Here is a 22,215-nt window from a genome sequence, read left to right on the forward strand (position 1 = left end):
ATTTATTTTTAGAGAGGGAAGGAGGAAGGAAGAGAGGGAGAGAAACATTGATCAGTTGCATGTCCATAACCCAGGCATGGGCCCTGACTGGGAATCGAACCAGCGACCCTTTAGTCCAAAGGCCCGGCACTCAATCCACTGCACCACACCAGCCAGGGGCTGGACTGCTTTTCTTTTAAAAAATTTACTTACTGATTTTAGAGAGAGAGAAACATTGATTTTGTTGTTCCACTTTTCGGCCTTTACTTCCTATCTGCTTAAAATAATGAGAGGGTCATACTGGGTAGGAGAAGACGGCTGCTGCTAGGGGCCAGTGACACAGACTGGCGTCCCACAGGAGAGCACCTGAAGGCGAACACCCGGGAGACAGGAAAAGACCAGAGCAGAAGCAGGACTCTTGAGTAATGCCTTCCCCGAGGTGTGGGCAGGACAGCTAGGTGGCCTCCGCAGGGGCCCCAAGTGGAGCCGGCTTTGGAGTGGGAGAGCAGTTAGGGAAAATGCAATGGTATTCTCAGCACATCTGCGCTGTGATGACTTGTCTTTGTGAAGCTCACAGCCAGACGCCTGGCCTCCCGCTGCTGGGGGGCCACCCCCACTGCGAGGGTCCCTGGAGGGCCTGTGAGCTCAGGCCCCGCAGCTGGGTGGCCCTTACTCGCCCACTGTTTCAGGACGCCGAGAAAACAGTGTCCCGAGCTCTTCCCAGCACACCCAGGAATCACATGCACTTGGGACCAGACAATAAACCTGATACTCAAGTTCAACACAGCACTTTTGTTGCTTTTATTTTCTTCACGTTGGTTAAACCTTGAGTGTAACTTTTTTATACACAAGAAAACACTTCATGTACCTATGAAATAAGACAGGTAGGGAATGTGCTCAGTGCAAACCAAGTGTTCCACCCGTGCAGAGACAGTGCCGTCACGTGATTGTCTCAGTCTCATGCCACGTGTGGGCCACCCTGGAGGAAGGAGCAGGTGGCCAGGCTCTGCGGGGGGCCGCTTTTGTCCTATAAAAATAACTCCACTGGATGAAATGGCAGGGCCACTGGCAGTTCACCCCCTTTGACCTCACTCAGCGGCGGGGCGAGGAAGGGCTCCCGGGGCTCCATGATTGCGAACGGCTTGGGCGGGGCCGGGCAGCTGGTGGTCCATCAGCATCCTCAGTAGGGGATGTCGTTCTGGTAGTACTGGATCATGTCGTAGGTCCGGCTCCTGGGGGGCCAAGAGTTAAGGGGGCTGTAGGGAGCCCTCCACTCCCCTCCCTCCAGGTGCGAATGCAGAATTACAGACCCTCGGCCTCCCACCAGCATCTCCATTGCTGGAGCCGGGGACATTCCTTCCCCCAGCAGCAGCCGTGGCTGTGCGAGCCACGTTCTGCCTGTTTCCTGCCTCGTCGCCTCTGAGGCCCCCTCACCCTCAGTTGGGACCAAAATGTGGGTTCAAGGGACGGCCCTTCCTCAGGTCCCTGGATCTGTCTGTCTGTAGGAGCTGCCGCTGTGCATGTGGCACCCAAGCGAGTGACACTGCTCAGCCAACTGCTTTCAATTCACCAACAAGACTAATAACCAGAAGAGACCGTCTCGTACTGCCTGCCAGACCCTCTCTGTGACTCAGAGATGTCATGTCCCACACCCGCCTCCTGCTTCTGTTTGCGTGTCAGCAAAACCGCACGGAGCTGGAGCTGCCCCTGTGCCATCACAGCCCAGCTCGCACCCACCTGGCCTTTTCTTGTTGGGACCCACCCAGCACCCGTTCTGGCTTTTTCCAGTTCCAGCAGTCCCCGCACCTCCCTAGGCTCTGCCTTCCCAATCCGAACCCACCTTACCCACCTCTTCTGATGGCTCCACCATCGTGCACAGCAACAGCTGCCTGGCTGGCCCCACCCTGCCCCACCCCCCCAGGCCCACTGGGCTGTGCCTGCCTCCCTGAGGCCCCTCTCATCCATGAGTCCCTTGGCCTCAGGCAGTTTCTGGCCATTCAGGCCTCTGCTGGGTGTTCCCCTTAGCTCGTCCCAGTGCAGCCGTTTCCTTGAGGGAGCTCCTTCAGGGTGTTCGGGACAGTCTCCCAGAACACGGGCTTCATTGTCACCCAGCCCAGGCATGGTCCCAAACAGGTGCCCAGAGAGCACGGAGGTGGGTGACACAGGAGGGCGGGCGGGAGGGCAGCAGGGGGTGACTTGCCTGTTGCTGAGGAAACAGCTCTGAATGACCTTCATGATGAAATTCGCAGCCTCTCGCTCAGTCATATTGGGGCTGAACCTGTGCCTGGGGGACAGGCCGTGTCAGGGCTGCGGTCGCCAGGGTCGCTCCCGGCCAGCTGCCCTCCCCGCAGGATGTGCTCTTCTTGGCCACAGACCAACCTTAGCACTTGTCGGGGTTTGTTCAGCTGAGGGTCAGGCCCCGGGAATGTCCCCTCCTGGGGACAGTGGTTTGAGGGCCAGGCCTGGCTCACGTGGGGATGCTGTTCCCAGCCGGCCCAGAGAGCTCTGTTCCCTTCCCCAGCACCTCCTGGGTCATGGAAGGGGCCTCTGGCAATGTCCTCAGCAGTGGCTGGCAGAAGCCAGAACATCTTACAAACCCAGGCCGGTAACAGTGCCTCACCCTGGAGCCCTGTCTGCTCTGGGTTCCAAGGAGAGTGTTCAGCCTCAATAAGAATCCCATTTACCCCACTCAATAGGCTCCCATCTCGGGGGACGAGTGCCCCCCCACATGGCCTAGTGTCTGCCCAGGACCTACTTCAAGAGCTTGATTGTCTGGCCACGGAAGCAGGGCAGGCCCGTGTCCAACATGAGGGTGACTAGAGAGACGACCGCGTCCATGTAGGGCCTGGGGAGCGGGGGAAGAGGCCGGTGAGGGGGGGAGCCTGCCCACAGGCCTGTGGCCCGGCTGCTGCCCAACAGCTGCTCATGGCCTGTGCTCGCTTGCTGGCCCCCCACTGCTGCCGCCTCCCCGTCTCACCCATCTCACTGGGCAGGCCCTGCAGCACGCAGGCTGCGGCCGCGCACCCCCATACAGACTGAGCAGTCACACTTTGGTCCCTCTGAGCCCTCCTGCCGTGGTTTCTGTGCCCAGCAGAAAGGTGCCCTGACCCGCCTTTTCTTCTGGGACAGCGGGCACCAAGGGCTGCAGGCTCTGACAGACTCTGGGTTGGAGTCCAAGTGTCACCATACACCGTTGTGTGGCCTTGGCCACATGACACTGGCACCAGGACAGTGAGTCTCTGGCATGCGGACTGGGGGTGGCAGGGACTCAGAGGGGAAGCTCCAGGCACGGACTAGTGAAGCCAAGCCCAGCAGGCTGCAGGACATGGCTGCACTGATGCCCAGGGCAGGAGAAGACCCTGGCAGGGGCAGTAGGGAAGAGGAGGCAACAAACCAAGGCCCGGGCAGAGCTGGGCTACCAGGTGAACCTCAGTCCCTCCAACCATAAAGGGACATGAGAAGGCTCCATGGGCCCTGGCTGGTGTGGTTCAGTGGACTGAGTGCCGGCCTGCAAACCAAAGGGTTCGATTCCCAGTCAGGGCACGAGGCTGGGTTGCAGGCCAGGTCCCCAGTAGGGGGTGCTCAAGAAGCAACCACACATTGATGTTTCTCTCCCTCTTTTTCTCCCTCCCTTCCCCTCTCTAAAAATACATAAAATCTTTTAAAAAAGAAAAAAAAAGGCTCCACAGGACACTTCAGATCCGGCCTTGCTGGCTGAGTGGCACCCAGGACTGGTGCCGGGCTGCCCACACTCCTCCCCGGGGCTCACCGCACAGCCAGGTAGCCTCGGACACACATCTCCATGAACCACTTGAAGGGTGTGGCCTCCATCTTGCCCCCCATGATCATCACCATCTCATCCGTCAGCTTGATGTCTGGTTCCCAGCCCAGGTTGCCGCCTGGAGAGCTTTCAAACATGAAGCCAAAGTCTGCAAAATCCCAAAAGCCATTTGCAGGGATCAGACGCAGAGCAGATATGTGGGAGTGTTTCAGCCAGGGCTCAGAGCCACCAGCTCCCCACACCCCAGAGCTGACCACAGGTCATGTTTCCTTAGGGACGGCAGGAAAGCAGCAGGCAGAAGAGAGGAGGGGACATGGGCGGAGGCAGGAGCCCGGCCAGAGCACAGAGGTCAGTGCCTAGGCTCCGGTTTCCAACCCCAGAGCTCTCCATGCCCCCTGGCTCTAGCAGTGCCCTCCCCCAGTGCCCTCCTGTGGCCAATAGCTCAGCTCTCAAAACTCAGCTTGAACCCACCCTGAACCTGACCCTTCCCAGCTGGGGGCCCGAGCACGCCTGCTCCTCTTTGGGGTGCCCTGGGCTCCAGGGGTGAAGGGAGAGGAGGTGGGAGGAGCTGGGTCGGCTGACCAATGTGGATGATGTGGCCCTTCTTGTCCAGCATGATGTTGCCATTGTGCCTGTCCTTGATTTGCAGCAGGAACAGCAGGAGGCTGTAGGCGGCCATGCTTCGGATGAAGTTGTAGCGCGCCTGCGTGAAGAGACCTGGCGCTAAGGATGGCCCCGAGGCTGCATCTCCTGGACCTGTGAGTGCTCTCCCCGCCATGCCTAGGAATTACTTTCTCCTGGGGAGTCCATCTCGAGGGTTCCTCAAATCCCAAGGAACGTTGCACAGTGCCTTGGTTTTACCCTCTAATGTAAGAGGACTCAGAAGAGCAGTTGTGGGGGGAAGCAGGGTGCTGGGGCGGGGCATAGAGCACAAACAAGCCCTGTCGGGGTGCTGGCGTGCTGCTCACCTGCTGGAAGGCCAAGGTGGACTCGTCCCCATACTGGCGAGTGAAGTAGTCGTACATTCCGAAGTCCGTCTGGCGGCCCAGCTGGTCCCGGGAGGTGCAGTCGGGGATGCACTCGATCACCCCACACTAGGGAGGAAGGCCAAGTGCCAGGCCTGTGGGCTGACCGCCCTCGGCTAAGGCCTGATGGGTAGCCTTCTGGGTTTCTGCTGGGAACTTACCCCAGGGGCGGTGGCCACCACGCGGTAGGGGAAGACAAAGAGGTCTAGGCCGACCAGTTGGAAGATGTTTTTGAAGAGATCAATGATCTGCAGGGCCAGCATGTCCTGGGAACCAAGGAGACACAGTACAGGGGCCAGCCTCCTCTGCTCCGGTGGTCCCTGGGGGCCCTGGCCAGCAAGGGAGGGTGGGAGGGAGGCCGCAGGGAGCAGGGGACTAGAGGGCCTGGCCTCACTGATCCTCAGGCATTGGGCTGGGCTCTGCTGCCTGGGGTCCGGGGGGGAGGGGCGCAAATAAGAGGCACCCAACTTCCAGGGCAGCTCCCTTTGGGTGACTAGTGGGTGCAGGGCAGGAGGGGGCTCTGGAGAGGCCCTGGGGTTAGAGAAAGCCCTGATTTACTCTGCAGCACCCAAACCAAGTAGAAGCGAAGATTTGCGTTTCTGCGCATGAGGTTTGACTGAGGCGTGCCCAGAGCCTAGTAGAGAGACAGGCCAGACCCCGACCCCGACCCCCGCCGCCTCCCAGTCTGGCCTGGGCCTGGCCCCTCACCTGCCGGCAGTCGTCTCCCACTTTGAAGATGGCCGCCTGCCAGGAGACCTTCTGGCCGTCCGCCTCCTGTGTGGCACTCTGGTCCTCCGAGTGTGAGCAGCACCGCAGACCTGCATGTGGGGGCGGCAGCTGCCTGTTAGCCCAGGGCAGTGACAGGCCCTCTGAGCGTGCCAAGCGATCCCTGCTCACAGCCTCGGGGAGGAGCCCCGGGAACCTTGGGGATCTTCACTCTGAAGCCATGGGGAGGTTGGTGAGGGCCCAGCTAATGTCTGGGGTCAGGCCAGTGGAGTCGTAAGGCCTAGAGGCTTTTCCTAGAAACGTTTCAACTTGAATTGAGGACAGAACTCGCTTTTCATTAGAAGCAACGCAGGTGTACCTGGAGTCGGTGGTGGGCACCATGAGCTGGGGGCAGGGGAGTGTGTCTGTACCCTGGGGTGCCCAGGAGGACCTGGCATCCAGTGTTCAGGTAAGGCCATAGAAGCCACATCTCTGCACTGGCTGGGGCCACACCCCTTTACTGGGCTATCACCCCCACCAAATTCAGGCCCTCCCAACACTACAGAATGATATTCTTTAAAAAAAATTTTATTTACTGAGTTTTAGAGAGAGAGGAATGGAGAAAGAGAGAGAGAGAAACATGGATTTGTTGTTCCACTTACTGATGCATTCATTGGTTGATTCTTTTATGTGCCCTGACTGGGGATCGAACCCACAGCCTTGGTGAATGGTTTGGGATGGTGACCTAACCAGCTGAACTCTTCAGCCAGGGCAGAATGTGACTTATTTGGAAAAAAATCTTGCATGTGTATACAAATTAATGAGGCCACAAGGGGTTATGGTGGGCCTTTATCAGGTGAGGGGGATTTGGACACGGCAAGCTGGGAGGAGGCCCGGTGAGGAAAGGGGCAGAGGTTGGAGTGATGCAGCTACAGGCCAGGAACCTAGAGAAAATTCATTCCATGGTCGAAGTCACCTAGTCTGTGCTCAAGTGCAGGGCCCCCTGAGCAAGTGAGTACACCTCCCAAAAGCTCTGGCCTCTCTGTCTCAAGAAGACGTCTCTTGGGCTGGCTCAGGGGCCAACTCTTAGGGGTCTCTGTCACCGCACAAGAACTCTGTGCTGTCCCCAAATGAGGGGCCACATGAACAGTGGACAGATGGCCATCATCTCTCATGGGGACCTGGTGCCGGATGTGCCAAAAGGAAGTGGCCTTAGCAAGGGGAGACACTTAAGACCCCAAACTGTATCAGAAATTCTCCACTGACCTTCTTTTTCAAGTTCACTGACTCCACAGCGTTTCACCTTAAACTTAGCCAGATACGGAGCTTTTGCAGCACTGCCAACAACAGAAAGAAGGGCACAGGTGATACAGCAAACAGGAAGCCCACGTAGAAGGAGCTGAGGGAGGGGCGGCCTTTACCTCTGCATGGGCGTCCCCGACTTGTAGTCGATGTCCAGCACGATGGCCTCAGGGTTGCTGGGCAGGTAGCAGCCTGTTCAGGGAGAGAGGAAAGTCACAGGGAACCTAAGTGTGACAACGGTGAGGACACAACCCATCCTCAGCACAGAATCCTCCTCACTGAGTCCTCCCTGCAGACGGGGTGGTGCGCAGCCGCCTCTAGGCCCTCGTCTGTGGCACCGATAACTTCATACTCCTGGCCACGGAAGCCACCCTCCCTGCTTCTGTGATCTCCGAGGTGCCTTCCTGATGTCCAACAAAGGAGCCACCGCCTCCCGGGAGATGCTTCTCCAAGAGGACGCACTGTGCACTCAGCTTGGACCCAGCACACTGCTCCTGGGGCCCCTGTGGCTGCAGGCAGTGGTGTGGGGTGGCCCAGTCTCTCGGGACCCAAGTGGGAGCTTCCTGCCCTGCTCTGCTCACCCAAACACCCCCAGTTCTTGGACTCAGTCCACTAACTGTAGCTCCCCACTCTCAGCACATGTGTCAAGTAGGAGGACAAGCGAAACCCCTTTCTTGGCCAAGGAACTGGCAGTTGCCCTTGGGGAGTGAGCTCACTGAGTCCCCAGGAGGTGGGCTTCATGGAGGGGCCCTGAAACAGGAAGGACTGGGTCTCCTGGGGAGCAGAGTGTGAGGCCTTGCTGTGGGGTGCAAACCGGCTGTCCCACCGGGGGATAGAGAGGCAAACAAGGCCCACATGGTCCCGCCCCCTCCCGCTGGCCCTCCTTTCTGGCCAGCTCCAGCCTCTCTCACAGACACAAACTCTTCTGCTCTGTTCTAGAGCCCTAGCTGGCTCCCCAGTGCCTCCAGGACAAGATCCGGGACGAGCCCCGGCAGCACGGTCTGTGGGGCGCTGGGGGCTCACAGATGAGGGAAATGGAGGCCCTTGTGGGTGTCAAGCCTCCTCTGGGAAGCTGAGCCATTGTCTGCTGAGCAGGGCAGGGAGCTCAAGGGAACAAGTCCAGGGAAGGTCTACACTGGGGCCCCACACTGGCAGCCTCGCTGAGGCCAGCTTGGATGCCCAGGCTTTTGCAGTGAAACCTTTGTACCAATGGTTAAAAATGGAGAGCCATGCAGTGAAGCCTGGATTTACACCTTGACTTGAAAAAGCACAGACCACATGGGGCTCCAATCCCGCGCGCCAACAGGTGTGGCACCGGGGAGCAGCCTCCCATCCAGGGCATGCGGGCTCCCTCAGCTCCACAGGTCCTAAACACACCCGTGACGTGACGCCCCAGGTCCTACCCCATGCCCACCATCTGTGTGGCCTACAATACTTCTGCCATACTGGAGGTCAGGAATCTTCTAGAATAACAGCTGCTGAGGCCAGCAGGCAGCAAGGAGTACCCACTAAGAAGCAGTTCGCCAGGGGCAGATTCTGGAGAGGGGCACTCTCTGGGCACCCAGGGCTCCAGCTGAGGTAGGGCCAGCCCCACACTCCCCGGGGAGGGAAGTGGCCCTGATCCCGCCTGCCTGCAGGAAGAGGCCCATCTCCTTAGCCTCCTGAGGCCCCCTGCTCACCAGGCTGTACTTTAACTTCAGACAGAGCCGACAGACAAGCCTTCTTTCTCTCATCTCCTTTAGGGTAGGGCCTGTGAAACAAGATGAAGATGCTGAGTCTCCGCTGGAAACAGGCCTGTAGGACTTCTGGGGGACCTCCCTGGGCCCCCTCCTGCCTGCCTGCCCTGTATTCCTCACTGAGAGGTGAGTCGCATTAACAGTGGGAGCTGCGAAGGAGTGTGGTGTTCCTAACTAGGCTCCTTCAGAATTCCAAGTGAGCAGAGTGGCCCCCACTGTGGGACAGTATCTGGAATGAAACGAAGACATGTTTTCTGAAGTCTGCATGGCCGTGCATTTTGCTGTACTCTCAAGAGAGCAGAGGCGCCCAGCCCGGCTGCTCAGCACTCCCCAGGCAACTCCCACGGGCTGAGGCTGGCGGCAGGGCTGCTTACTTGATGATGGCAGACACGTTGGTGATCTTGTTAAAGAAATCAAATTCCCGCTGGTAGAAGTCCTTGGCTGGGCCTGACAGGGAGCCTGTGATCTCCTCCACTAACTGCTCCAGGAGGTCACCGATGTCGGCTAACAGAGACACCAAGAGGGTGAGGCTGCAGCTGAGCCAGAGAAGGCCCCGGAGAAACCCCACACGCCTGCCAGACCCACAGCCTAGACATGCCCAGCACCTCGGCCAGTCGTCACCAGAGCGTGGTCTGCAGACACCTGGGGGTCCCTGGGACCCTCCAGCAAACCCCACAGTCAAATCACACCTAGAGGATGTCTGCCCGCCTCAGTGCGCTGACGTTTGTGAGGCCACGCACAAGTAGCGGGGCCAAGGGCGCGCGTGGTCCCTGGAGCCTCCCATCTCTGCTCCAACTGACTAACGTCAGTTCACACTGGCAGCTAAAGCCCACATAAGCCGAAGTTCTTTGAGGGTCCCGGTGTTGTTAAGGGTGTGAGGACAATTTGGAAGTCTCTGTTGGAGACCTGTTGCCCTGGGTGGCTGCCTTGTCTCACGTGGGATCGCTGGGTCACAGGCAAGTGCCACTGCTTGGGAGGAGGAGCTCAGCCCGAGGAGGAGGGCCTGACAAGAGCCCAGGGAACTATGGGACGGGCCAGCGGGCAGCATGGAGAGTGGGCTAGCGAAGGCTTCGTGATGGGTGGGGTCCTGCTCCCCCTGTGTATTAGAGGGGAGGTGTTCCTGCCAAATGATGGGGGGCAGGGGGACTACGGGCTGGGGCAGTGCGGGTCACGGAGGGCTGTGGAGGCCGAGCAGGGCTTTGGGCAGCTGCGGAAGGTATTAAAGATTGGGGGGGTTGGGGGAGGGAAACCTGAGGGAAGAGGACAAACCACTCACGATCTTTCTGGTGACCCTCTTCATCCAGATAGATGTTCGTTTTCATGTTCCAGATAAACTGGTGTGCCAGAAGCTGGGATTTGGACGCTGCCCACAGAATATACTCCCGCACGTAGCCCATCTGTAGGAAAGCAAGGTCACTGTCAGCCCAGGCTTGGAGCCCCTCTCCCACAGGGGAGGCTCTTTCTAACCCGGGGCAGGAGCTGACTGTCAGTGCTTGCAGATCATGCAGGGAGAGAGGCTGAGTGGCTTCCAGCAGTGAGCAAGCTCTCTGGGCCTGCAGTGAGTCCAGCCCAAGGGCCAAGTCAAGTTCTGGTTGGCTGGCCAGCGGGGTATATAGGGCCCCCTGCTGGTGGGATCTGAAATACAAGCACGAGTTAGTCCACAGTGACGCAGGGGTTCTCAGAAAGCTCTATGTAATGCACAGATGCTATGCGAGTTGACACACTGTGGCCACCATCCTAATGGACCACCTCTCCTCCTTCTTAGTTATCTTCCACCACTCATACCACCAGTTTTAATTTCCGTGTCCAGGTTAAAAAGGCGGTTGGCCTTTCTGGAACACTCCGGGAGGAGCATCCTCTCCCTTCCTGTGGTAGTCTGTGACCCCCCACTTAGTAAAGTCTTCCTTGGACAGATGTCCTCAACTTGGGGGGGTGGGCTCACCAAATAGATCAAATTTCAAGTAACTCGTCACTATGAGTTTCCCAATTCTAACCTAGCGAAGGGATCTGAAGACAAACTATGACTATTCAACCTGCAGTGTGTGTACGTGAACGCCTGCGGAGTTTCTGGGCTGGTGGACGCGTGGGCTGCCTGAGAGCAGCGCGCTCGGAGAGCAGAGCAGCTGTGCGTGCTTCCCACAACCCCCCTGCCCTACGCATCTCCTCCATCCGGCTGATCCTCAGTCAGATCCTTTTCTCATAAACTGGTAACACAGTCAACTTTGCTAAGACTATGGAAAGGGAGTCAATGAAGTAACAAACCGAAAATGACAAAAAAACCCTGGAAACTGAGGTGGCACAGTATTAACACGGAGGAACTGTAATCAGTCACTCTGGGCCACAGAGGCTTTGGGAGAGATCACAGCATTTTATTCCTATGTTTCTTAATCCATGTAATATATGTCTTACTAGCCAATTGGGCTGAAAATAAGTAAGTAAATTTGCTGTGTAATTATGCATAGGGTGACATAGTTCCAAAGCCAAAATCTACTAAGCATGGTCACTTCCATCCTGTTTGCTCCCTCTCCGGCCATTATTAGTTTTGGCTTATTCTTCTTTTTAAAAAATATAAGCTAATTATATGTGTTATGTATACGTATATGGGTGTATACATATACATGTGTATGCGTACATCTACATATATGTATACACACACACACACATATAGTTTGCATCCCCTCAAGTTTACACTTAAAAAATAATTTCTAAAAATGAAAAGAAATTCTGGAAACCCGTGAAGCTAGCTGAGTCCTGGGGTGGCATAACCACCCAGAGAAAAATCATTTCACGTGACTTTAAAGCAGACTAATCTGACTGTATGTCCCTAATGTAAAATAAATGAAGGACAAAAGGGCAACAAAATCTGACCCGGTTTCCAGCAACTGTATCACGGGTAATAACAGTGGTCTTGTTAGTTTGAAACTATGAAATACACATAGCGGGATAAAGCGAAGAGCAGCGTGTTAATATTGCTAGGAACCAACAGGGTTAGTGTTAGAGACTCAGACATAAAACCAAGTGAAGTGAAAAACTCGGTAACCCTACACTTGAATCGGAGATACAAGTATAATCTCACGATGCACTGTTAGTTTTTCTAGGAAAAGCACTCTATCTACCGGAAAGGCCTAGAAGCAAGGACAACCCAGTGGCCGTGACCCTGCTCAGCATTCCGACTGCGGAGTCACGACACCACTTCTCGTAAAGTGGGCCAGAGCTCCTCGGAAATCTGGCGGTTCCAGGTCTGAGGCAGGGGAAGGACAAGAAGAGCCTGGAGTACCGTGTCATTCTGGAAAGCAGGGGGGTTTTCAGAGGCTGAATAAAGAGCAGAGACTGACAGGCAACCAGGGTTCCTGGTGGGTCGTCAGAAAGATGGGCCTTGGGAAACAGCTGTGGCGGACCGGGGCCCATCAAACACCTCAAGTCCATGGACGTGTGAACTGGGGAAACACCATGGATGGGAATCCATGAAAACTGGGGAAAAAAACCCCTCATTGGTCATCTTTAGATGATGCTAATTAACTCATTATTTTGAAAACTAGAAAATAAATAAAGAAAAAACCCTGGGAATTTCATGTAAAGTACAGCCAAATAAAACAAACCACACAGCCCACTGGCATCTCCACGTGCCAGCCACTACACGCCCACCACGGCCCACTCTGGCCTGTCAGATCTCGGACTTCCAGTCCCCAGCACTGTGTGAAAATACACTTCTGTTGGCTCAGACCCCCCAGTCAGTGGTGCTTTGCTATGGCACCCCTCGCAAGCCAATGCATGCATCACCTCCTCTAATTTTCCTCATCACTTCCCACTGAAGAGGTTCAGGGAGTCAGGAAAGCTGCTGAGAGCCCCCCATCCAACGAGCGAGGAGCCCAGGCTAGGCTGCCCAGTCTGAGCAAATGGCTGAGAATGCTTTCATAGCGGGAACACGTGTGAGAGGAGCTCGGGGACAATGGCCATGGGTTGGTGGCCCTGCTCCTGAGGCACAGCCTACAATCCCCAGGACAGGCTGGGGACACACCTGTTCACCAGGCTGGCATGAGGGCTGGACAGCATGTCCTTGTTGCCAAGGGCCCCCTCCCCAGCACCCAGCACGGCTCTCAGCGCGAAGGGCAGCACGCGTAGGCACAGCCTTACCTTGTCATACCTGAGGGCCTGCACGATCTGGGGAATGTAGAACAGGATGGCGTCCTGCAAACGAGAAGTGACCGTGACCCCAGGGAGGAAGGACAATTCCTCACCTCTAGGAATGGTGAGAACGACTCGACATGGTGGACGCCCCAGGTTCCTCCCCACCCCAGCCGGGACTGGCCCTGCTGGAACTCAGCCTATAGGATACTGAGACCCTGGGAAAGGCCAGAGGACAGCAAGAAAAATGCCCAGTGGCTCAAAACACATGAGAAAAAGCGAAAGGAACGAGGCTCCCGTGCCTACAGGAAGAGAGGGCAGCGCCACCTGTGCTCACTGCTGGGAGCCTGCTTGGGAACAAGAGCTGAGGTAACGGCAGACTTGTGTGCTGGAGCCACAGTAATTCAGACTCTGGAACATTCTACTGACAGCCTCTCACTATGCCTGTCATGTGAGGTCACTGGGCAATGAGCCCACGTGGCCACAACTAGAATCGAGCTCAAGTAAACGCCCTTGTTTTAACTCAAACACTTACGGTAAAAAAGAAATATAACAAGAAAACACCTCTGAGTCAGACCTAACTCTATCCTTTATGACTGTTCGATTAGAAATGAGGACCAATGATTAATCAGGCCTATGGCGGGCTTTGAGATAAAGCCCGTCCTTCATCTCTCCACCCAAACACTGTCGGGTAGACCCACAGAGGCCAGCTCCAGCGGGCCCAGGCTTACCGGGGGGAAGGACCGCAGGACTTTCACCCCGTACTGTGCCGTGAGAGGATGCGGTGGGTACATGCTGGAGAAGTAGGAGAGACCCGTGGGTGGGTCCGCGGGCGCCCAGCACAGCACGTGGCTGAGCTCAGGTGCATCGGCGTCAATGGTGTGCCAGGTGACCAGGAACTGGGAAGGAAACAGGGAGATGGTTGGCCTCAGGCAGGCCCTGGGGCCCCTCTGGAGATACTTGGCCCCCTCCCACATCACAAGGATGGCCCCCAAAAGTGATGATTATAAAGCATTAGAACAAGGTGGGAAAGGCTTCTGAAAGTTATGTAAATCAGCATAATTTCAACCAGGGTGAAGCACATTCAGTATTTCTCTACTGGAAACACAAATGCTTCCTACGAGAGGTGGAGAACACAGGAAATTGGAAAAATCAGAACAACACTGAGATCACCAGGTTTTGTCACATTTCTGGGTTCCAGCCATTTCCAGAGGTCATTCTGCTTTTGTGCATTTGGAACCCAGGCCCCAGCATGTACTACGCTACCTTGATAGCTTCGGGAACGTCACTAACGGCTCCTGGGTCCAACCGCACCAGACGGGTCACTTCACTGCCAATGGCTTCTGTGTTCTTAAACCTATGGCCACAGAGTGTGATCAGGACAGCCTCACCAGCAGAAGGGGCGCCAGAGAGCGCCCTGAACGGGAGGGATGCAGGTCAGTCCCAAGTGGTACCTAAACACTCCATACTGCCTACACATTGGTAGCTCTGAACACAAGCGTTTACAGTAAACAGCGCTATGATCAGCTACGACGAAATGCCAGTACTATCCCAAACAAGAATTATCCTATCTCGCCATTCGAGGACGCCTCCCTTTACAATCCTTGCCTTCAGAACACCCGCTTGCCCTGGCTCCCAAAGGGGCCTATCCATGGGCAAGAAGGCACCTGGGCAAGCGGGAGGGTGGGTGTAGGTAATCAGGGGTTACTGCCCCAGGCTAACCCAAGACAGACGTTCTATAAACACTGTCAGTGAGCAAGTGCTGGCTGACGGGAAAGAACGGCCCCACCTTATACACGTTCACATGGGGGGAACGCACTCCCTCTGGTGGGGGTGAACGCGAGGGCCTCGGAAGTCCCTCTCAGCTACCACCAACCTAAGAATTCTGCCCTGTAAGAGCTTCCATGGGAGAGTTCCCAGTCCCTTGGCTGATGGCTGCCTCCTCTGAGCAGCCTGCCACTGAAAGACAACATCCAGGGAGAAACCCAACCCTTCCCAAGTTGACTCCCTGAAGTGGTGGCCTCCATGTACTTTCTTTCGTCCTCGTGTAAGACTGGGGCCCTGAGTGTGCCGACATGACCTCCCTGGGCTTGGGAGTCTGTGCTGCGAGACCATGGCACAGGGGACGGGGGTGAATGTCCAGGGGAGGGGACCAGCCCGCTAACATTGCTTCCCTGACTGCCCCTGGTGACACACGGCACATTCCTCCCCATGACAGCCCCGCTCCTCTGGCAAGGCCCTTGTCAGGCAGGTGTGACCTGGGCTCACCTGGCTGGCAGCTGCACGGCCAGGTAAGGAGAGATGCTCCAGGCAAGGTTCACGTTATCTTTCCACTGCTTCTCACTCAGGCTGATGTACTTGGACCGCCAGTTGGCCACGCTGCTCTCCCCCGCCTGGTCTAGCTCCAGCTCTGGGGCCGACAGTGGGTTGTACCATGTGATGAGACGCTCAATCTCGGTGGCCTTGTGAGATGAGACAGACGCCGATGTGCCTTCTGCACGCACCCACAAACCACTCTGCTCCCCTCTCCTCCCCGGTGCTGGGGGTGCATGCTGAGTGGTGCCTTACCAGCAGGGACAGCAGCAGCGTTCTGCGCTTCATGTAGTATTTGTGCAGCTGGGAGCCCCGGTTGGTTTTCTTGGACATGCCTGCGGGGGGAAAAGGAGCGGTATATATGTGTTCCTTGGAGGTCACCAGCTGACCGTTTGTTTCTAGAACCCAGGCGAAGCTGTCTTTCAGCACTCTGTCCACCACCCGAGCTGCCAAGATGTGACTCAGGCCTGGGGGACCTGTCGGTAAACCTTCAACTGACCCGATTTCTTGGAGATGGTCGACATGCCACTGGACAGGGGGTAGGTGTTGATCCAGCCTTGTGTGGCCTGTTGGCGAGAGCCGACAGCTATATCCAGGTTGCTCCGGGTGTCTTGGTTATCTGTGGGCAAACACATTGTTGCTCTTAGAAAGAGGTGTCTGAATTTTCACCAGAGATAAGGCAGCCAGTGGAAAGCGGGGGGACACATGGCCGATGACAGCTTTGCAGAACTAACCCAGACACCCGAGGAATTATTTAACCATTCTAGATGAAAAGCTTACTAAAATTTGTATCTTCCTCCCAGCCTTTAAGATAGAAAAAAATAAATACGACAGTCGTCTTGCTAAACGGTGGCAGTTATCCTGATCCCCAGCATCGTGCTGTCTATTAAGACAGCAATAACTTGAGGACCTGTGGGGGCAGATGATAAAGGCTGTTTGCCCTGTTCTAAGTGGAGTCCGGAAGCTGACTTAGGAAATCACTGTGCCTGCTTTTTTCATTTTTCTTTCCTCTTCCTGGCAGTCAGGCTGCCAGCTGTGGGTTTGGCTGCAGAACCTCCACTTCTCACTCTAATTTATGGCGTGTAATCAGCTCTATGCTTAGAAAAACAACAACACGTTTCCTTCTGCAGGTCTGCTGCTTGCTTACACTGTAGCATCCACCCTGGCTAGCTCCTATTCATTCTCAGAAACTTGGCTCACAGGATACCTTTTCCAGAAAACTGTCCTGGCTGCCCAACTCCAATGGGCCAAGCGCCTCTCCTTGAGGGGTGCTCCCACGATTCCCTCCTGTTGAAATCACCTGTCGGTTTGACTGTGTCCTACCGGTAGGGGCCTATCAGATATGCAGTGGGCGCATGTGAACCGAGCTGGTGCTGGGGGAAGTTATACCGATGGCACCTGCTCAGAGCCGCCTGTGCTCACTCATGCTCCTTGGCTGGAGCTGGAGAAGCGGCGGCTGGGCAGGGCCCCAAGTGCTCTTCTGACCTGGCCTCTTCAGGGCTGCCTGCCATAGCTCTGTCCACGCCCCACGCCTCGGCTGCACCACCTGAGCAGCTGTACTGCTCAGAGCCGCCCTCACCTGGGGGTACCAGCTGGCTGGCGGTCAGGTACTTCTTATCTGAGAACATCGCGGTCCAAAATTTAATCATTATGCTTATGTCTTCACGCAGCCTCTTTTCTCCTTGAGTAGGGAACTTTGGGGGACAGCTTCAAACAACAAGGAGACAAGAGTTGAGTGCCTGGAGTCAGGGACTAGAAGGCAGCACATCATAAAGCAGTCACAGGCAATGCCTGTGACAGCTGAATGACAGGTTATCCCAGAGCTCGTCATCAGCAGCCACCATCTCATTAATCCGCACAGGAAGTGCGATGTTCTCCCAGCCCTCTCCTGACCGCCTCCAGCCCTCGGCGGAACGGTGCGCTTGTGGCGGGCTGTGCAACCACAGCTGTCTCCGTATAACACCACCACCCACACTTGCAAAGCCTCAGGAGGCAGGTTATTTGCAGTTCTTCATGCAATAACCATTCACAGTAATTGGAAAGTTAAAAGGCTGCACTTAATCACTTAAGTCAATTGAACTGAATCATTTTCATCTCACAGGAAGGCTGGCTAAGTGCACACGTGAACCACGGAGCAGGGCTGAGGATATTCAGATCCAAGGAGGTCGGGGTTGCTGAATGAAGTTGGTGGCATAAACTAGGCAGACCTTTTCCTCCTGCGAGTGACTTTCCGGGGTCTGGGACAACCAGAGGCACTGTCTGGGGCTGCAGCGGCTGTCCCTGCACACTGCACGGCACCGTAGGGGCAGTACCTGAAGTAGTCAAAGGCGGTCGAATAGATCTTCTCGCGGAGCACATTGCGAACGGTGGCATTTGGAACCACGTCTGCGTGCAGGAGGGACAGCCCCAGGGTCAGCAGTCTAGGAGAGAACCAGGGGCTGAGTCAAAGCCGTGCACAGCCTGGACCAAACCCCAGTGGGGCTCGGGTCCACCCTGCAAACCACTGGGCCCTTGAGCTCAGGGGACCTCTGCAGACGACAGGGACCTAGGCTGCCAGGACTGCGGCATCAGCCAGGTGATCGCAGTTCACAGGTTTGTTTGACCCGAAATGAATCATTAAAGGTTCTTCTTTTTTAAAATTAAATTAAAATATTTTTTCCGGGAAAGGTGCTTCTTAAACCTTCACTTCTGTTGGGGTAAACTGAACAATGTGTGTGTTAATCTCCCTTGGCCGTAAGCTTCGGTTGAACAAGCTATCTGCAAACTGCTCCCTGAGATGCCATCAGCTACAGGTGCTCTGAAGGAAAAATGTTTAATTCAAGTTAAAAAAGAATTTACCAAGGACCTGCTTCCGCCAGGTCAGGGCTCCTGAACAGGCGTCTACAGACAGTGCTGGTCTGGGACGAGGTTACGTACGGGAACAGAGGAAGCACCTAGTCATTTCTACAGCAATTCCACACTGCTAAGTGGGTCCTTTTCTAGTAATTCATTCTCATGGCATCTTATAAAGGTATAGGCCAGTGACAGATTTAAAATTAGGGCAAAAAGAACTAGCCCTTCCTCGCAGTGGTTGGACAAGCACAGCCCAGGCGGCGCCCCGCCGGCTGCAGGAACGTGGGTCTGGAGCTCAGGGGAGGGGCAGACAGAGCTGGCATCACCCGTGGGCAGCAGGAAGGGGAACAGGCAGGAGAAGTGGCATACCCCAGCGGGTCTCTGCACCTTCCTCCCCCTGACCACGCAGGCACCCACAGGCTCAGCTCAGATTCCTCCCCGCATTAGGCTGGCCTTCCCGCTGTGCCCACAGCACCCCTGGTCATAGCACCTGGCTTGGGGCCCCCACCAGGCCACATGTCCCAAAGGGAATTATGTGCCCTCCCCTTGTGGGTCTGGTGTTTTGCACAGGACTTGGCATGCAATTGGCATGGTCGGAAGTTTTCTGTGGACATCGCAGAGGGGTAAAGTGACCTGCCCAAAGTCACTGCCAGCCCCCAGCTTGAGCTTGTCACACCACCTAATTTTCACTCACCACTATGTCACCAGAATGGTGGCACCATTTTCCTGCCGCCCACCCCCAACCAATTTAGAAAGCTGCTCAACATTTGGCCAACCCAGGTCCACGAGTGGATCAGCTCCTGGATACTCCACCACTGTGGACACAACAATGCCTGAGCTCCCCAGCCCTGAAGGGGGCGGTGGGCCAGGTCATTTGCGAACACACTGGGGGCTCGGTCAGGTGCTGGTGAATAAGTGACCAAGCATGGGAAATGCCGGTGAGAGGGCTCCCGGCTCCAGCAACTCCTCCCCCCACCAGACGGGGAGAGTCTCTCACTTGAAGCGGGGCCCAATGGCCGCCACGTGCCGGTTCATGCTCCCCTTGGCCCCGCCGATGTTCAGGGACATGGAGCGCTGCAGCAGGCTGGAGAAGATCTCCACCTGGTCGGAGCTGCAGTACTTGGCGATCTCGAACCGCTGCACCAGGAACTGAGAGGAAAGGACAATATGCTGGGGTCTGGCTGGCCACCCCCAGAGCCAGCTTGGCCAGCTGCGGAGGGGCTCTTCACTCAGGAGGGCAAATGGGGTCTGAGGGAAGAAGGGAGAGACTGGCAGGAGCCTGGGGACAAGGCTGGAATAGTCACTGCCCCCCAGCTAAGACAACCTTAACCCTGGAGCCCCGTGCTCACTGGGCGATAGACCCCAGGGGGAGTCCCCAACCCTGTCGCTAGAGTGGGTGGAGCACAGCTAAACCCGGTGAGGCGGTAGGGCCCAGGCACATACGTCAATCCAGATGTAGTGAGGGGTCACTTCAGGGGCACAGGGCTTGGGCTGACTCGCTTCTGAAGCTGCCAGAGGGTCTGCTTCCTTTATCTCCGCAGAAAAAAGGCCGAACTTCTGCTCCACTGTCATCTGCCAGGCCCCTGCCATCTCCCGCATAAACTGCAAGTACACAAGGACGGTCGGCTCCTCGTAAAGCACAGAAAGGTGCTTGCTAATTATTTTTAATTATTGAATGAATAGATGCTCCATGAACAAAGTTTAGAAAACCAAGGAAAGCATGAATTAAAAACACAGATCACCTATGACCCCTCTGCCCAGCCTTCTTTTTTTCCTCACCAAGAAGCCCATTCTTGGACTACGGCCAGGCCACATTCTGTGTGACGGTGGCCAGGACTGCTCTGTGGCGGCAGGCCTCTGACCAGAACCCACTTCCTTTCTCCACCCCACATGGACCTGGCTCGAAGCCTGCATGCCACTAACCAGGCTGGGGAATAACTGCGGGAGGTGAGTGGTGTCTGCAGCTGCCAGCGGGCTGGGCAAGGGGTTCTGCAGGGGAACAGCCTCCCTGTTGGCCTGACACCACCAGGCAGCTCCTTCAAGGGTGTCCAGACCCCTCTGCAGAGTGGTGGCAACTGCAGCGCCTGCAGTAGATGCCCTGGCTCTCTGCCCAGTATTTATTTCTTCCTCCTTACGGTTTTGTGTGGGTGGCCAAGTGACCAGTCACAAGTACCCCACCCAGGCCTCTGCTGGTCGGGGTAGCCACGTTTTCATGTGCATTAATGAGCGAGTGGGCATCAGCCGGGCAAGGCCCTGGGGAAGAAGGGCACGGCCAGTGGTGCTGGCCCTGGCCCTCTGCCCTCCTTCCTGCCCGGAGGCCTAGGAGCCACCTCAAGGCCCTGAGGGTGAGGACAAAGCCCACACAGTGTAGGTGGCAGAGTCGCAGACACCAGGCCCGAGATATCGACCAGCTGCTTGTTACAGGAGGCGGATGAGCCCCCCCGTGGTCAGGGCAGTGTACGGGGTTTCTGTTTTCTGCAAAGAGATGTAAGTGCCACGGTAGATGGCACTGCTCCCAGCACTGATGAGCTGCAGCCGAGGGCTGCACAACCACTCATTTGTTTGAGAAGCACGTCCTGGCCACTGCCTCTGGGCCAGGGCCTTCTAGGCTCTGGGGACAGAATGTGAGTGAGACAGACACATCCACACAGTCCATGGCAGGGCCACACATGAGAACAGAAGCAGGCTATAGACGCTGGACACTGATCTCTGCTCAGGGAGAAACAGCCGGGGGGGGTGCTTGGCAGAGTGGATGAAGGTGCGTACGGGGGATCTCTCGTAGGGTGGGCAGGGGAAGGCTAAGATAAGCCCTGGAGGAGACGCAGGAGCACGGCCACCTGAGCGGGGACAGCACTGAGAGCCGGGAGCAGGGGCACACCCAGAGGGCAGAGGCAGCAGGGGCCCCAGCGAGCCTACAGCAGGAAAAGCCAGGGGAGCAGAGGGAAATGGAGGTGAGGAGGCAGAGGGGCCTTGCAGGGCCTAGAAACTAGTCTGCCTTTTACTCTGCAAGCGTACAGAATGGCACTGACAGGTCTGGGACCCGGGAGGGGCCTGATTTAGCCCCATGTTTTACTGGCTTGCCCTGACTGCATGTGAAGGTGGAAAGGGACCCTTGGGGAATCAGGGAGGCCAGGGGCTGCCTCCCTCATCCAGAAGCGAGTGGACGGAGGCTGGGGCTGGGGGAAGCAGTTGGGATGTGGGAAGTGGTCAGATTCTGGTAAGTAAATCTGAGGGGACTTGCTGATGCCTGTGTGTGGGGAGCGTGAAAGGGAAGTCAAAGGTGGCTGCAAGAATTTCAGCAGAAGGAAGAATTACTCTGGCCTTTCCAGAGATTGGGGTGTAAGTAGAGGCCAGTATGGGCCTGCTTCATTGGTTCTGAGTCATGAGTAAGAGAATCACACGGAGGAACCAGTTTCCTCTACCGTAGTGGGGTGAAGGCCCGGACCCTGATGAGAAGTGGCCTCATACCGGCATGAGGCCAACAAGCTCGCTAGCTCTTTCCCTCCCCTCGAATGCAAAAGATGTCACGACAGCCACAGTGGTTGCCTCTGAAGCTGGGGTTATGATGGTTTTTGTTTGTTCGTTAGGCTCACACCTTCCACCTTCTCCATAATGAGCAAATGGCATTTATAATAGAACAGATTAGAAACCAGAATGCAGCAGTACAGAACACCCAGGAATAAAAGCAGAAGGCCTCACGGGGTGCTGCTGGGCCTGGACGGCAGGTGCTTGCAGAGGCGGAGGTGGGGAGTGAGAAGAACCAGATGACCTTCGATCCCGAGCTACCAGGGAGGAAGAGCTGGAATATACGCACATATACACAGATACGGCACATATCTGTCAGACTGGTGAGTGCGGGCTGAAGCCAGCCATGAGGAACTGGTTCCCAGGGAGAGCGGATCTCTCTGGAAAGCAGTGAGCCCTAGCAGCTCGTGGGCCAGCGCTGGGTCTGGGCACCGGTGGGTGTGCGAGGTCTGCCAAAGGCTGAGTGAACTGAGGCCGGCAGAGGTGCTGGTGGGGGCAGGGCAGGGCACAGACAAGAGTCTGAAAGACCCCAAATGAAACAGCAGCTTGCTTGACATAAAAATCCTTCCATGACTGATCTTCCTAATTTTGCTGGAAAATAAAATCTAAGGGAAGGTGAGGGGAAGAGGAGCAAGACCCCATACTTCTTGCCAAGATTAGCCCCTCGGGAGGCAGTGACAGTCATTTTAGCCGCTTGACATAAAGAAGACCCACTACTCTCTGGGAGAACAAATCAGCTGTGCCCTTTGGTCTGCACTGCTTTTCTACACACGACCTCTCGGGTACAATCAGAAGCTTTAAAGCATTAAAAACAAGTCTACGGAAACCAGCCCAAAGATGGCCCTGGTAACAGAACTAACAGACCAGACGAGAGCTTAAAAATAATTATTAT

General features: G+C 56.0%; 1 protein-coding gene across 1 annotated transcript in view; it reads right to left on the reverse strand.

Annotated features, from left to right (window-relative positions):
• Positions 1 to 756: 756 nt before the first annotated feature.
• PI4KA (phosphatidylinositol 4-kinase alpha) overlaps positions 757 to 22,215 on the reverse strand; it is a 99,641-nt gene continuing 78,182 nt past the window's right edge. Inside the window, exons 33-55 of the mRNA XM_024557165.3 lie at positions 19,242 to 19,400; positions 18,796 to 18,947; positions 17,279 to 17,386; positions 16,546 to 16,673; positions 15,466 to 15,585; positions 15,222 to 15,301; positions 14,922 to 15,115; positions 13,920 to 14,010; positions 13,385 to 13,552; positions 12,663 to 12,716; positions 9,805 to 9,925; positions 8,903 to 9,032; positions 8,472 to 8,542; positions 6,912 to 6,984; positions 6,757 to 6,827; positions 5,494 to 5,603; positions 4,947 to 5,051; positions 4,729 to 4,854; positions 4,343 to 4,463; positions 3,749 to 3,908; positions 2,735 to 2,824; positions 2,180 to 2,263; positions 757 to 1,211 (exon numbers count right to left, since the gene is read on the reverse strand). Of these exons, the coding sequence (XP_024412933.3) occupies positions 1,160 to 1,211; positions 2,180 to 2,263; positions 2,735 to 2,824; positions 3,749 to 3,908; positions 4,343 to 4,463; positions 4,729 to 4,854; positions 4,947 to 5,051; positions 5,494 to 5,603; positions 6,757 to 6,827; positions 6,912 to 6,984; positions 8,472 to 8,542; positions 8,903 to 9,032; positions 9,805 to 9,925; positions 12,663 to 12,716; positions 13,385 to 13,552; positions 13,920 to 14,010; positions 14,922 to 15,115; positions 15,222 to 15,301; positions 15,466 to 15,585; positions 16,546 to 16,673; positions 17,279 to 17,386; positions 18,796 to 18,947; positions 19,242 to 19,400 (2,568 nt within the window). The 3' untranslated portion in view covers positions 757 to 1,159. The remainder of the gene's footprint in view (positions 1,212 to 2,179; positions 2,264 to 2,734; positions 2,825 to 3,748; positions 3,909 to 4,342; positions 4,464 to 4,728; positions 4,855 to 4,946; positions 5,052 to 5,493; positions 5,604 to 6,756; positions 6,828 to 6,911; positions 6,985 to 8,471; positions 8,543 to 8,902; positions 9,033 to 9,804; positions 9,926 to 12,662; positions 12,717 to 13,384; positions 13,553 to 13,919; positions 14,011 to 14,921; positions 15,116 to 15,221; positions 15,302 to 15,465; positions 15,586 to 16,545; positions 16,674 to 17,278; positions 17,387 to 18,795; positions 18,948 to 19,241; positions 19,401 to 22,215) is intronic.

This window comes from Desmodus rotundus, chromosome 7 (assembly GCF_022682495.2).
Source record: "Desmodus rotundus isolate HL8 chromosome 7, HLdesRot8A.1, whole genome shotgun sequence".
Classification (NCBI taxonomy): Eukaryota; Metazoa; Chordata; class Mammalia; order Chiroptera; family Phyllostomidae; genus Desmodus; species Desmodus rotundus.